This window comes from Stenella coeruleoalba (genome assembly GCF_951394435.1).
Source record: "Stenella coeruleoalba genome assembly, chromosome: 1".
Taxonomy (NCBI): Eukaryota; Metazoa; Chordata; class Mammalia; order Artiodactyla; family Delphinidae; genus Stenella; species Stenella coeruleoalba.
Window position 1 is genome coordinate 112,085,592 of NC_137169.1, and position 13,811 is coordinate 112,099,402.

General features: G+C 40.1%; 1 protein-coding gene across 4 annotated transcripts in view; it reads right to left on the bottom strand.

Annotated features, from left to right (window-relative positions):
* GON4L (gon-4 like) overlaps positions 1-13,811 on the bottom strand; it is an 87,345-nt gene that overhangs the window by 22,001 nt on the left and 51,533 nt on the right. For all 4 annotated transcript variants that reach the window (XM_079904682.1, XM_079904680.1, XM_079904681.1 and 1 more), the window contains 7 exons: positions 9,241-9,281; positions 8,538-8,641; positions 6,051-6,249; positions 5,441-5,527; positions 4,135-4,306; positions 2,512-2,656; positions 1,248-1,398 (listed from right to left, as the gene is read on the bottom strand). In XM_079904682.1, the coding sequence (XP_079760808.1) occupies positions 1,248-1,398; positions 2,512-2,656; positions 4,135-4,306; positions 5,441-5,527; positions 6,051-6,249; positions 8,538-8,641; positions 9,241-9,281 (899 nt within the window). The remainder of the gene's footprint in view (positions 1-1,247; positions 1,399-2,511; positions 2,657-4,134; positions 4,307-5,440; positions 5,528-6,050; positions 6,250-8,537; positions 8,642-9,240; positions 9,282-13,811) is intronic.

Sequence of the window (13,811 nt, forward strand, 5' to 3'; positions counted from 1 at the left end):
TGCCAATGCAGGGGACACGGGTTTGAGCCCTGGTCTGGGAAGATCTCAGATGCCACGGAGCAACTAAGCCCGTGCACCACAACTACTGAGCCTGCGCTCTAGAGCCTATGCTCTGCAACAAGAGAAGCCTCCGCGATGAGAAGCCACGCACCGCAATGAAGAGTAGCCCCCGCTCACTGCAACTAGAGACAGCCCACGCACTGCAACGAAGACCCAACACAGCCAAAAATAAATACATTTATAAATAAATAAATAAATAAAAACAATCTAAACAAAACTGTGATATAATTATAGTGAGTGGTGAGACTATAGGAGTGTGGAGAGAACTAAGTCTTCATCTTCCATGGTTTCAGTTTAACAGAGAAGGCCTAAATCCAAAAAATCAAGTGGAGACTTCCTGGTGGTCCAGTGGTTAAGAATCTGCCGTCCAACACAGGGATGTGGGTGCGATCCCTGGTCGGGGAACTAAGATCCCACACGTCACAGGGCAACTAAGGCCACGCGCTCTAGAGCCTGTGAGCCACAACTAGAGAGCCTGCACGCTGCAACTACTGAGCCCGTGTGCCACAACTACTAAGCCCGTGCACTCTGAAGCCCGCACACCGCAACTAGAGAGAAGTCCACGTGCTGCAATGAAAGATCCCACGTGCCACAAATGAAGATCCCACATGCCACAACTAAGACCCAGAGCAGCCAAATAAAGAAATATTAAAAAGAAAAATCAAGTGGTAGTAATTATAAGCATGCTACCTAGATATGGAGGTAAATGTACCATCACCCACAAAAACCTTGCTTAGCAGGTAATAGGGAGAAAAATTATTGTCTTTCATGACAAGTCTCATAGAACTATTTGATTCTTTAAAGTATACTTTATAACTTTGATATAAGTATCTAAATATAAAGAGTTAAGGAGAAGGATATAAGTGGACTGTGGCCTACCCTCTGAAGAAGGTTAGCGTGGGAAAAAAAGAGAGAAAATGAATAGCTAGAGGAAAACAGATTCGAGAAGTATTTTAAAATTTGAACAATTTTATTTTTAGGAGAAATATCTAAAACAGAGGAAGAAGATGACACTCCAGAGGAAAATAATGAATCACTGTTCCTGGAAAGGAAAGAGGGCAATTAACCTAGTGTGCAGGTGGGAGGAACTAGCCTTAAATAAAAGGCTATTCATTGAGACTAAGCAAAAGAAAAGGAATGGCTGCACTCAGGCGAGGTCTCCAGTAGAGCATGCAGGGAGCACTTACTTTAATGATGTTGTCAGGAGCTCTGTTCATGTTGAGGTTCTTGATTCTCACTGTCAGCTGGTGGGCAGTCTTGCAAGTGAGAAGGTACTTGCTGATTAGAGGCTTAGGAAACTCGGTCCCTTCAAAGTGCTTCAGTCCTAAAGCTAACAAACTGAGAAAGGGGCAGTGATACTCAATCTCACCTGACAGTCCATCCCGCTGAAAAGCCTCCCAGATGAACTCCACATTCTATAACCCACTTTTTCCACGTCTAATTCTCGTACAAGTTAATGGCAATTCAATAGAAAATTTCAGATATTTACTGAGTGCTAAGAAGTACTATGTGAATAAGACTCAATGAGGAGTTCCCAATCAAGTGAGAAGAGGAAAAACCAGGCATAAATCACTAATAAATGTCAGATCATGACGCACTTTATACTAATAACACAAATGAAATTTGAAGGAAGAAGAATGGCTCTAACAAAACTAATATAAAATGAATATTGGGCACCATGTTAGACACATTAAACAGCACCAACACTACCTCCCAACATAACATTTTCAAGTACAGTTACCTATGTACATATTTGCTGATGGGAAATACAAATCAAGAGCCATAAAAGTGTTCATAACCTTTATCGAATAATCTCACTCTTGAGAATTTACCCCAAGAGATAAACTGGAAAGATTTTCAAAAGCTCTATGCGCAAAGATCCTTGGTGAAGCCTCACTCAGAACAGCTAAACAAGGGGCGGGGGGGGGGGGGCGGGGGGGGGCAGGGCAGGAGTGGCAAATAAAAGGACTATCATAGGGCCATTAATATTGCCTTAAAAGACAATATACAGAAACAAAAATAAGACAATGTTACAGCATGGAATCTGATAGAAAAAACAATTTCAAGAAGACGTTAAGTTAAAAATAGCAAAACAAAATTACACTTATATTGCCAATAATTATATAAGAAATGCAAAAAGAAAAATCATTGTCTTGGGGTGGTTAGGATAATGGATAAAAAAATTGTTTTCCTTTGAAAATTTTCCTCTAACAGTATTACAAGGCAAGTTTTTACAATAAATAAACGACAAAAAACAACTTAAAATGTTTCAAAAATGTGTATGTCATTCCCTAAAAAAAGCAGTATTTGGCACTGCTGGAACAAGCACATACTACAGAACTGCACCCATCTACACTGCTTTTCTTTTTGTCTTTTGTGTCCGTTCTTTATCATACAGGTCTTCTCCTTGGGATATTTTGTGCTCTTGTTCACCTCACAGTAAACCCTTACTTGTCCTCCGCCTTGGTGAAGAAAATCTTATCCTGGGGATTCTTTGCCTTCAGAGAACACACTGGAAGTAGCTCTGGATACATGAAAACCTTGCTAGTGGCTAGGATCCAAGCCACTTGCTTTGGCAAACAGGGAAATTCATAGGCTGTAAGAAAAAAATTCCTGATAAATGAAATTCTAGAACAAAAGACGGCTTCACAAAAGCTTCTGAATGCATTTTTGCATTTAGATAGAGCCACCCCTACCTAACGTGATGCCCTTCCACCCACATACCCCCCTCCCAAAAGTTTCCACAATCTTTCTCAGCCTAACATATACCTAAAAGGAGTCCCATTCAATGCTATTAAAAGTTGATTCTCTTTTTCTTTCCTGTGTGGAATATTTAACACACTAAGTAACATAAGCACTTATAAAGTACCTAGTAAATACCTGGCAGATAGTGTATGCTCAAAAAATTTTTACCTCCTTCCCCCTTTAAATCCTTGAAAGATAAGTGACCTTCAACAATGCTTTCTTTCTTCCAGGATAAGATTCCAACTTCTTTAATCTCCCTCACAAATCTGGTATTCCAAATTTTATTTTATTTGATTCTTACTTAACTTTCATTAAGTTCTCCCAGATTCCTCCTGAGGTTGGGAACAAAAAAACCATAAAGAGAATGAGACAATTCAGTCTCATTCATTTCTGTCTTGCTGTCTAAGCCTCTCAATTCCAGGCACTTCTGCCTTTCCAGAGATAAGCACCACTATACAGCCATATTTCTCCTTCCATAAATGTTATTTTTATATCCCCAGAAGAAAAACACAGGACACTATATGTATAAGTTATAACTGTAGTCTGGTGTCAAATTAAGTTTTCATTACCAACATATAACTAATAAAGTAGTTTGAGATCAGTGTCTATGACATAATGCACTTAAATTCAACTATATTCAATTTAACTATAAGAGTCAGGGATTTAAAATCAAATCCAAAGACAAACCCAAATCCACAGCAAAACACAACTAATTTGCTAAACTAGGAACAAATCAGAAGCAAATATTTAGTTTAAGGGAACAGCAAATATTTTCTCAAAAAATACTAAACCAATGCAAAGTAGAAACCAAACCTGCAAATTTCTTTAAAATATTGAACATGGTAAATGTACAACATCTCTAATTTTTTCCTAACTCCCATATCAATGTTTCACTCAAAATGGAGATATCACTAATAATCATTATGGGAGATAAAATGATCTTAATGAAGAAGTGAGTAGAAACCTAAACACAACCCAACTTTACCACTTGACTTCCAACTTTATCAGATACCAGTTTGTCTTGACCTGACTCCTAATACTTACCCTCATATCTACTTAAGTCCAATTATTAGCAGGAGTCCCACATCTCTACCCCCCACAACCCTGCCCTGTCCACTGCCTCCATCCCTTACTTAAGCCCAAGTATTATCACCTAATTCTAGAACTTAGATAATGAGCACAAAGGGAGGATAAAAGAGAGAAGGAAGAAATTACAAACACCCTGTCTCCTCCACCCCTAGGAAATTATCCCTAGGAAATTATCTATGGGATAAGACTCCCACCTCTCACTGCAAGTAAAAACTTAAAGCGGACACATCTGTCCCCTACCAGTCTTCTTGACAGTTTTACGAGGACTCCAGTCAACGCTGACATGTGTGTTGAAGTCTTCAATGAGCTGCACAGCTCCCATCAGGTTACAGGGTTGGAACAAGGTCTGAAACTTGGGGTTGAATTGATGATGAAGGGCGATGGAGCTTTGAGCAAAGGTTCCCAGCTCTTTCTGGGAAAACAGGACACAAAGGAGATCTAAGTTCCAGAAAATTAGTACCAGTAGCCCTTAGCCTCTAAGTGAAAAACTGTCCTTCCTACAATAGTATAAAAACAGGTAAAAATCATTATAAAGTCTTCCATAATTAACATTTTGCCATTAAGACTGTTCTTTTGCCGAGTCCTCAGATATCTGGGGATTTGTGATACACTAATTTGCTCTTGTTTTATTCTCAGTCTGAGTGTTCCTCAGCCTTTTGGATGCATGGTCTAGCTCCCCAGCTAGAATTAAAATTCTCAAGAGTGAGAGCCATTACTTAATAAAATAAAATAAAAATTTTAAATGTCTTCATTGGTTTCTCTGAAGAACAAAGTATTTCTCATGATCCTCTGAACACAATAAGAGGGAAAATAACACTCTGCTGACTATCGAAGGAAGCTCAGACTACTAGCCAACTCAAACTCCAAAGAGACTTACCCAAGAGGCAAAGAATATCCTCATTACCTACCCCAAAGTTCAGGAGCAATTTTTATAGGATTTTAACACATTACTGACAGGTGGATTTTTGCAGAAACTAACGCCTGTGGCTATAATACGTCTCCGGTCAAAAATGTGTTAAAATTTGAATTTTTTTCTTTTTGGCCACGCCCTACAGCTTGCAGGATCTTAGTTCCCCGACCAGAAATTGAATCTGGGCCCCGGAAGTGAAAGTGCCGAGTCCTAACCACTGGACCTCCAGGGAAATCCCCAAAATTTGAAATTAAAAGGCCTTCCTCCAAAATATTTCATAATGCCATGAGCAAAATTAATTTTATACATAAAACACTGATATTGAGCCTAATAAATAATGAATTCAATAAAAAGAAGAGAAGTACCAAAAGCCCAAGATGAGTGGATCTAAAGGTAAGAGAACCCAATAAAAAGGTAAGAGGAATAGTCTTAAGAAACTGAATACTCTCTCTGTCCTTTAATGGGAACCAGTAACTTATGTTTTATCAGCAAGCACGTGAAGCCATACGAACAGCTACCCAAACATGCAGAAGAGAAGAATAAATGTAGCTTATGATGAGTCAACATTTGTGAGAAATGACTTCCAAACTAACTGCATACACAATTCTTTAGAGTTAGGGATATCTGAAACCTTACAAGAAATATCCTGGTGGTACTGGCCTCCGAACTGAGACTGGGGTTGGAGGTGGCGAGAAGGTGAATTTGCGTCAAGAGCTGCACATGCTGGGGAGGGAAAGAAAATAATATAGTGACATGTTATGATGTTGTCATTTCAGGAACCCAGAAGACTTTACCAAGATGTTAGTGACTTTAGCATATATGTTTGGCTTTCTAGAGAGACTATGAGAACAACATAGTATTTTGGTATGAAATTTTTTCTCAAATATGTTCCACTTGAGCAAAATAACAGAACCAGAGGAAGTTTAACCTCAAGCCAGAGGGACTAAGATTAGAAAGAAGAAAAAACTACTCTGGCAATAAGGCTGTTAAATTCAGAAGGGATTACTAAAGATTCTTTGAAATCTATCATGCTGAATACTATCAGGGTCCTTACATGCATTCTTACCTGAGACACGAACACGATGACCTTTCAAGGTCCTAACTGATATGAAGATCCTGCGGTCCTGTGGTTTCAGTGGTTATCAAGACACCTATTTCCGACTTTTCCAAAGCTGCTAATTTAATGTTTGGCTTCGAGCCAAGCCATGGGATGGTCCAATATTAACATTACCAAGAAGAGTCTTACCTGCTGCATCTGCTGCTGGAGTCTCCTCCTCTGTGCTGGGTCTAGAATCAGAGTCTGATGAACTTTCTCACTCTGGGGCTTAACCCTCTCTACCTCCTGCTGCTGTTTGGCTGAAGATTTCCTCATCTTCAGCTGTTCAAGTAGCTCCTTCACTGTGCGATGCTGCTCATTTAGCAAGTTGGCCAGTGGTTCCTCAAACCTATCCTCAACAGGGAGATGATTGGATTTGAATATTTCCCTGGGTCCACAACACACCCAGTTCCTTCTAATGGTGGGCTAAGCAAGTCTGAACAACTTCCATCTACTGCTAATCCCCAAATCTCACTTTAGGCGATAGGCAAACTCCTATCCTACCCAAATCTTCTCCCAAAGTTGTTAGCATAGATTCAAATAAGATGGTTCTGAATCGCCCCCCACCCATTCTTCTACATCAGTCTTCTAAGTAATATCGTAATGAAGGGGAAATTAAACAAAAATCTAAGAGTAGGGAAGTGTCTGGATAACAAAGCACCCAAGGAGCTAATGGGAACCCATCATTTTTCATCACACTGACAGCCAAATTAATCTCAGACTTGTTCTTAATGGTGACACAGAATCTTCTCCAAGTTTTCTAACACTACCCTCCTACCCCTACCTCCTGAGAGAGAGAGACTGTGTCTGGGGCTGAAGTAAGAATCCAAATACCTAGCATGCTAGTTCTGAGGTAGAGGCAGAACAAGACACTCAAGTGATTAAGCAAGAGCTGATACTCTGTGCAATCAGGACAAGACCTGCTCAAGTAGCTATGACTAGCAGGTTATCATAATTCAAGAAATCCTCCAGAATTTAGCAATAGTTAAATGATAACAATCTTTATCCCCAGAGGCTGTTGAAAAAAGTTATGTTTCCTTTTACAGTATTTACTGTGAGTATGGGCTGACACAGGGTGAAAACCTAAAGACACAGGCCTGTCCTCTGTACAATTTTACTGAGAATTGAAATCTCTTGATTATCTGCATTACTAGCAGAGGAACAGAAGAACAGAAACATGAAAAATGTAGATAATGAAAAAAAAAGCCTGCACCTGATTTTAATAAGTATTACCTGGATGGGTAGTTGATACGGGGAACACAGGTAACTCACTTTCCCTGTGATATTTTACTTAATCAAAGATTAAGCTAGGTTTGCATTTCTAGCTGAAAGAAAAGCAGCAGCAGCCCATGCAGATCAACTGAATACCGAAAGGTAACTGAATTGGAATAAGGATTTTTAAGTAGTTACATAATGACCAAATTTTAAAAATTCATACACAGAGTTGACTAGTGGAACTGAAATATGTTTACAGATCAAATCCCATGATAGTAAGTTCCCAGGTTCTACTCTGCTACACTAGAATTTTTTTCTATGAAATATGGTGTGAAATAAGTGGGTCAAATATAGACTCTAAGAAATTTTGAAATTTGTTCTCAAAAAAAAAAAAAGGTAAATATGTGAGGTGATAGAAGTGTTAATTAACTTGATGGGGGGAATCCTTTTACAAAGCATACGCTTATCAAATCATCAAGCTGTACACTTTCAGTATCTTACAACCTTATTTGTCAATTGTACCTCAACGAAGCTGAAAAAAAAAGGAACTCCTGAGATTTCTGTTGTGGTTATATTATGGTATTTATTGTAATGGAGTATGACTGATATTTCTGACTTTTACACAATGATTAGTATACCTTGTCTTTTTCACTAAATTTGCAAGTTCCCTAAAGGCCTAGCTTTCAGGTGGATCCAAAGCTCTCTAGTTAGGTAATGCTGTTAAGTTAAAACACAGGACTAATTAGAGACTATGTGTCTTTCAGTTTTGCTTTGTTCCATGCATGGCACAAACCATACCCTGACATCCAGCCAGTCACCTAACGATAGTATGCTGCTACTCAGAATGGATAGCAATAAAGTACGGATAAACTATGCAAACTCATCACAAAAGTGGGGGGAAAAATTTAAAGCCTCTACTCTCTGGGTGGGACAATGGAAGTGCTAATTTAAGTGAAGAGGGCAGTACACACATTTCAGACTCCAGGGCATTACTTCAGGTGCTTTATGGTTTGCTCAATTAATGCCTTGGTGACTAACAAAGGTTCATTAACATTTACTAGATGTTAACGACAAATAGAAAAACAAAAGGGACATACCGGATATTACAATTTGGGATAGTTTCTGTGGCTGGCCACATAGAGTCCTACACACCTCTCCAGCACCACTCACCTGGAGAAGCTGCTATGGATGCCAGCTACTGCTTTTTCTCCCTTCCCAAACAGGTACAGCTTGGTCTATAGCTGCACTGCCCCATAAGGAGACTTATTCACTTGACACCTAACACCCACAAGGGACTCTGCATCCTAACATCAGTAACAGCAGGTAGTCAGGGATGGGAAATTGTTAGCTAAAATTTCTCAAAACCTTTTCAGACGTACACTTTTCCTCCATTCTAAGTCTCAAGGTCTTTGGTTAGCCTACCGTAGGGCTTGAGGGGTGTTAAAGTTGGGCCGAGGCTCAGCCACACATTCCTCCTCCTCTGGGCCATCATCTTCCATGTTGGAGAACCCCATCTCATCTTGAAACTGAGGGCAAAGGAAAAGAAGGATTTTCCTGGGGAATGGGCACGCAAAGGTCACTCTAGCAGTGAGAGGGGAAAGCAAAGACTAGTTTACAGGACTTTAATAACGCTGGCGCACAGAAAGAGCTTGCATTAACAACCTTTCTCACTTCTGGGCTCGCACAATCCTGCACATGGGGTAGCTATTATGCCAGGAAAAAAGTTACTCAATCAGCCAACTTGTAATGGTAAACACAGAGCATGGATAACTTGAAATGATCAGAATATCTTTAAAGAGATAAATTTATGAGAAAGGTAATTATTCGGGCTCAGAATAATCTAAAATTAGTTTGCAATCTTTAAGGATGCAACATGTGATAGTGAAGAGTCCATCCAAAAGCCTGCAAGGAAAACTTTATTAAGAATAACCTGCATATGGATAATCAAAGTTTATTACTTAGCAAAAATCTCCTGTCACTATATTCTCTCCTGGGTGGACTGAAAGGGGAATGGGCTTGGTTCACACCACCCTTCTGGAGAGAGAGGCCCTGAGACCAAAGGACAGAGCTTGCTGGAGAATCCACTTTTACTATTCTGAGTTCTCATTCGAAGATCATTACTCACAGTTTCAAACAGCTCTTCCATCAGTTCATTCACTTCCTTTTCTGCAAAAAAGTCAAACGGTATGCTGTTGGCACTTGTTTGTTTCATTTTGCCACAGGGGGAATTCCAAGAAAATTCAATGAAAGTTGTTTTCAGCAAGGCTTTTAACAAAATCCTCATATCTATCCATCATTGACTCATTCATTTAAAAACATTTATTGAACACCAACTATATGCCTTAATCCCTAGTTCTAGATGCTTAGATACATGACAGGACTTTACTCTCATGAAGCTTAAATTCTAATGGGAAAACACACAAAAACGTAAGCTAGATGATTTTATAATGAGATACATGCATAGTTTGTTGGCCCATCCTACTGAATGGAGTCAAGAGAGAAGTCTCCAGCAGTGTGTCATAGGACCCTACCTTTGGACCTGAACTATTCAGCAATCCCATCAACAACCTAAAACACCCAGAAAACACACTTACCAGACCTGTAAACGATATAAAGCTGAAAAGGATTGCCAGACCAACTGATGACAGATTCAAAATTCTAGGTTTTCTCAAATTAACTGGATGAAACATAATGGGGATAAATTTAAAGTCTTACATTTAGGATTTTCAAAAATCAGTTTCTCAAGTGCACAAAAAGGTAACACGGCTCAGAAACAATCTGAAAAAGATCTCAATGTTTTGTTTGACCTTAAGTTCAATATGACACAGTAGCTCCAAAACAGTGCTCACAACCAAGAAGGCAAGCATATCACTGAATCAGAGCAGTCTCAGGCTCTATCTAGAGGACTGTGATCATTTCTGTAAAAGCCCTTCTTAAGAGGGCATTAAAAAGCTAAAATCCAAATGTTAGTGAGGATGTGGAGCAACTAGAACTGTAAAAAGAATGTAAAGTGGAAAGCCACTTTGGAAAAGGGTTTGGCAATTTCTCAGAAAACTAAGTATACAGCTACCTTATGACCACTGATTCTTCCCCTAAATAGCTGACCCAAGGGAAATGAAACATTTGTCCACAAAACCTTGCACAAGAAAGTTCAGAGCTATCTTTATTCAAGATAGCCAGAAATTAGAAAGAACCCAGGTGTCCATCAACACCTGCGGATTGATGAAAAATAAACAAATTGGTATATTTATACACTGGAATCCTACTCAGCAATAAAAGGGAAGAAATTAATGATACAAGCAATGTGCATGAATCTCAAAAACTTTATGCTAAGTGAAAGAAGCTGTATACAACAGAACACATACTATATGATTCCATTCACATGAAGTTTTAAAAGAGGCAAATCTAATCTGTGATAGAAGAAAAGGGAACAGTGGTCGCACCTGGGAGGATGGTGTGGGGACTGACTTGGAAGGGGCAAGTGGGTACTTTCTGGGGTGACAAATCTCTATCTTGCTAGGGGTTTGAGTTATACAAGAGGAGGCACATCGAACCTCACTGAATGGTACACTTAAGATTTCTGTACTACAATGTGTATAAATTTACCTAAAAAGAAAAACTGTAAACAAATACTGAGTTCTAATTCATGATATGCATGCTGAAATGTTTAGATATCTACAACTCACTATGAAATGCTTCAAAAAAAATGGATTCATAGATGGATAGGTGCATGACTAAGCAAATATATGAAAAGTTAACTATAGAAGATAGTGGGTATACGGGTGTCCACTGTACAATTCTTTCAACTTTTCTATATGTTCAAAAAGTTTCATAATAAAATGTCATGGGGGAGAATTTTCTTAAAAATAAAGGCTAGAATCCAGAGGAGGGTAATTTGGGGGTTGAAATGTGGAAAGCCTGGCATTTAGAGAACTGAAAAAACTTGGTATGTTTAGCATAATAAAGAAAAAATGTAGAAAAAGAAACATACTATGCACACTTAGGAGTAAATTACATTTTATGGCAACAAAGGACAAACAGAGAAATATAAAAGGTAGATTCAGGTTCAATAAGGAAAATGCTGGGGCTTCCCTGGTGGCGCAGTGGTTAAGAATCTGCCTACCAATGCAGGGGACACAGGTTTGAGCCCTGGCCCGGGAAGATACCACGTGCCGGGGAGCAACTAAGCCCATGCGCCACAACTACTGAGCCTGTGCTCTAGAGCTTGCGTGCCACAGCTACTGAGCCCACGTGCCATAACCACTGAAGCCCGTGTGCCTAGAGCCCATGCTCCGCAACAAGAGAAGCCACTGCAATGAGAAGCCCGCGCACCACAACGAAGAGCAGCCCCCGCTCGCTGCAACCAGAGAAAAGCCTTCGCGCAGCAACAAAGACCCAACGCAGCCAAAAAATAAAAATAAATTTTAAAAAAAATTAATAAGGAAAATGTTAATTGAAGAGGTGTTCAAGAGTAGGACACACTATCTGCAGAGCTGATGAACTCCCTGTCACTGGAGGTATCCAAACAGACTGAAAGGCCACATGAGAGAAGCTGTTAACAAACGCTTAAGTGGGAGGAAAATATATGTGACCACAGGAGGCTTTCCCAACTCTGTGATTCTAAGCTTTTTTATTTTTAAATTTTTATCATCCATGTAAGAAAAGTCCTCTTAAAGGGATTATAATTAAGCATGATAACATAAGACGACAAGGGGTAGAAACAAAATTAAAATTCTATCCCAGTTTTTACTTATGACCATAGAACTCTATGACTAGAAAGGAAGACCCATCATTCAGGCAACCCAGAAAAGTTCACTAGTTGATTGGCAAACACTGTCAGCCCCATGAAAAACACCAGCTCTAAGGCAATAAACAACACAAAACCCATGAGAAGCTCACAGTTTAGGGAAGGAGACAGATATAAATAAGCAACTATGAGAGAGATGAGTATTAAAAAGGACATATAAAATAGTATGGATTGATATAATCAGGAGGAGTAACCAAGATGGCAGACTAGAAGGACGTGCTCTCACTCCCTCTTGTGAGAACACCAGAATCACAACTAGCTGCTGGACAATCATCGACAGGAAGACACTGGAACTCACCAAAAAAGATACCCCACATCCAAAGACAAAGGAGAAGCCACAATGAGACTGTAGGAGGGGTGCAATCACAGTAAAATCAAATCCCATAACTGCTGGGTGGGTGACTCACAGACTGGAGAACACTTATACCACAGAAGTCCACCCACTGGAGTGAAGGTTCTGAGCCCCACGTCAGGCTTCCCAACCTGGGGGCCCGGCAACGGGAAGAGGAATTCCTAGAGAATCAGACTTTGAAGCCTAGTGGGAATTGATTGCAGGACTTCGACAGGACTGGGGGAAACAGAGACTCCACTCTTGGAGGGCACACACAAAGTAGTGTGTGCATTGGGATCCAAGGGAAGGAGCAGTGACCCAATAGGAGACTGAACCAGACCTACCTGCTAGTGTTGGAGGGTCTCCTGCAGAGGCGGGGGGTGGGGGGAGGCTGTAACACACCATGGGGACAAGGACACTGACAGCAGAAGTTCTGGGAAGTACTCCTTGGCGTGAGCCCTCCCAGAGTCTGTCATTAGCCCCACCAAAGAGCCCAGGTAGGCTTCAGTCTTGGGTTGCCTCAGGCCAAACACCCAACAGGGAGGGAACCCAGCCCCACCCATCAATAGTCAAGTGGATTAAAGTTTTACTGAGCTCTGCCCACCAGAGCAACAGTCAGCTCTACCCACCACCAGTCCCTCCCATCAAGCCTCTTAGATAGCCTCATCCATCAGAGGGCAGACAGCAGAAGCAAGAACTACAATCCTGCAGCCTGTGGAACAAAAACAACATTCACAGAAAGACAGACAAGATGAAAAGGCAGAGGGCTATGTACCAGATGAAGGAACAAGATAAAACCGCAGAAAAATAACTAAATGAATTGGGAGATAGGCAACCTTCCAGAAAAAGAATTCAGAATAATGATAGTGAAGATGATCCAGGACCTCGGAAAAAGAACGGAGGCAAAGATGGAGAAGATGCAAGAAATGTTTAACAAAGACCTAGAAGAATTAAAGAACAAACAAACAGAGATGAACGATACAGTAACTGAAATGAAAAATACACTAGAAGGAATCAATAGCAGAATAACAGAGGCTGAAGAACAGATAAGTGACCTGGAAGACAGAATGGTGGAATTCACTGCTGCGGAACAGAATAAAGAGAAAAGAATGAAAAGAAATGAAGAGAGCCTAAGAGATCTCTGGGACAACATTAAATGCAACAACATTCGCATTATAGGGGTCCCAGAAGGAGAATAGAGAGAGAAAGGACCCAAAAAAATATTTGAAGAGATTATAGTGGAAAACTTCCCTAACATGGGAAAGGAAATAGCCACCCAAGTCCAGGAAGTGCAGCGAGTCCCATACAGGATAAACCCAAGGAGAAACACACCGAGACACATAGTAATCAAATTGGCAAAAATTAAAGACAAAAAAAATTATTGAAAGCAGCAAGGGAAAAATGAAAAATAACATACAAGGGAACTCCCATAAGGTTAACAGCTGATTTCTCAGCAGAAACTCTACAAGCCAGAAGGGAGTGGCATGATATACTTAAAGTGATGAAAGGGAAGAACCTACAACCAAGATTACTCTACCCAGCAAGGATCTCATTCAGA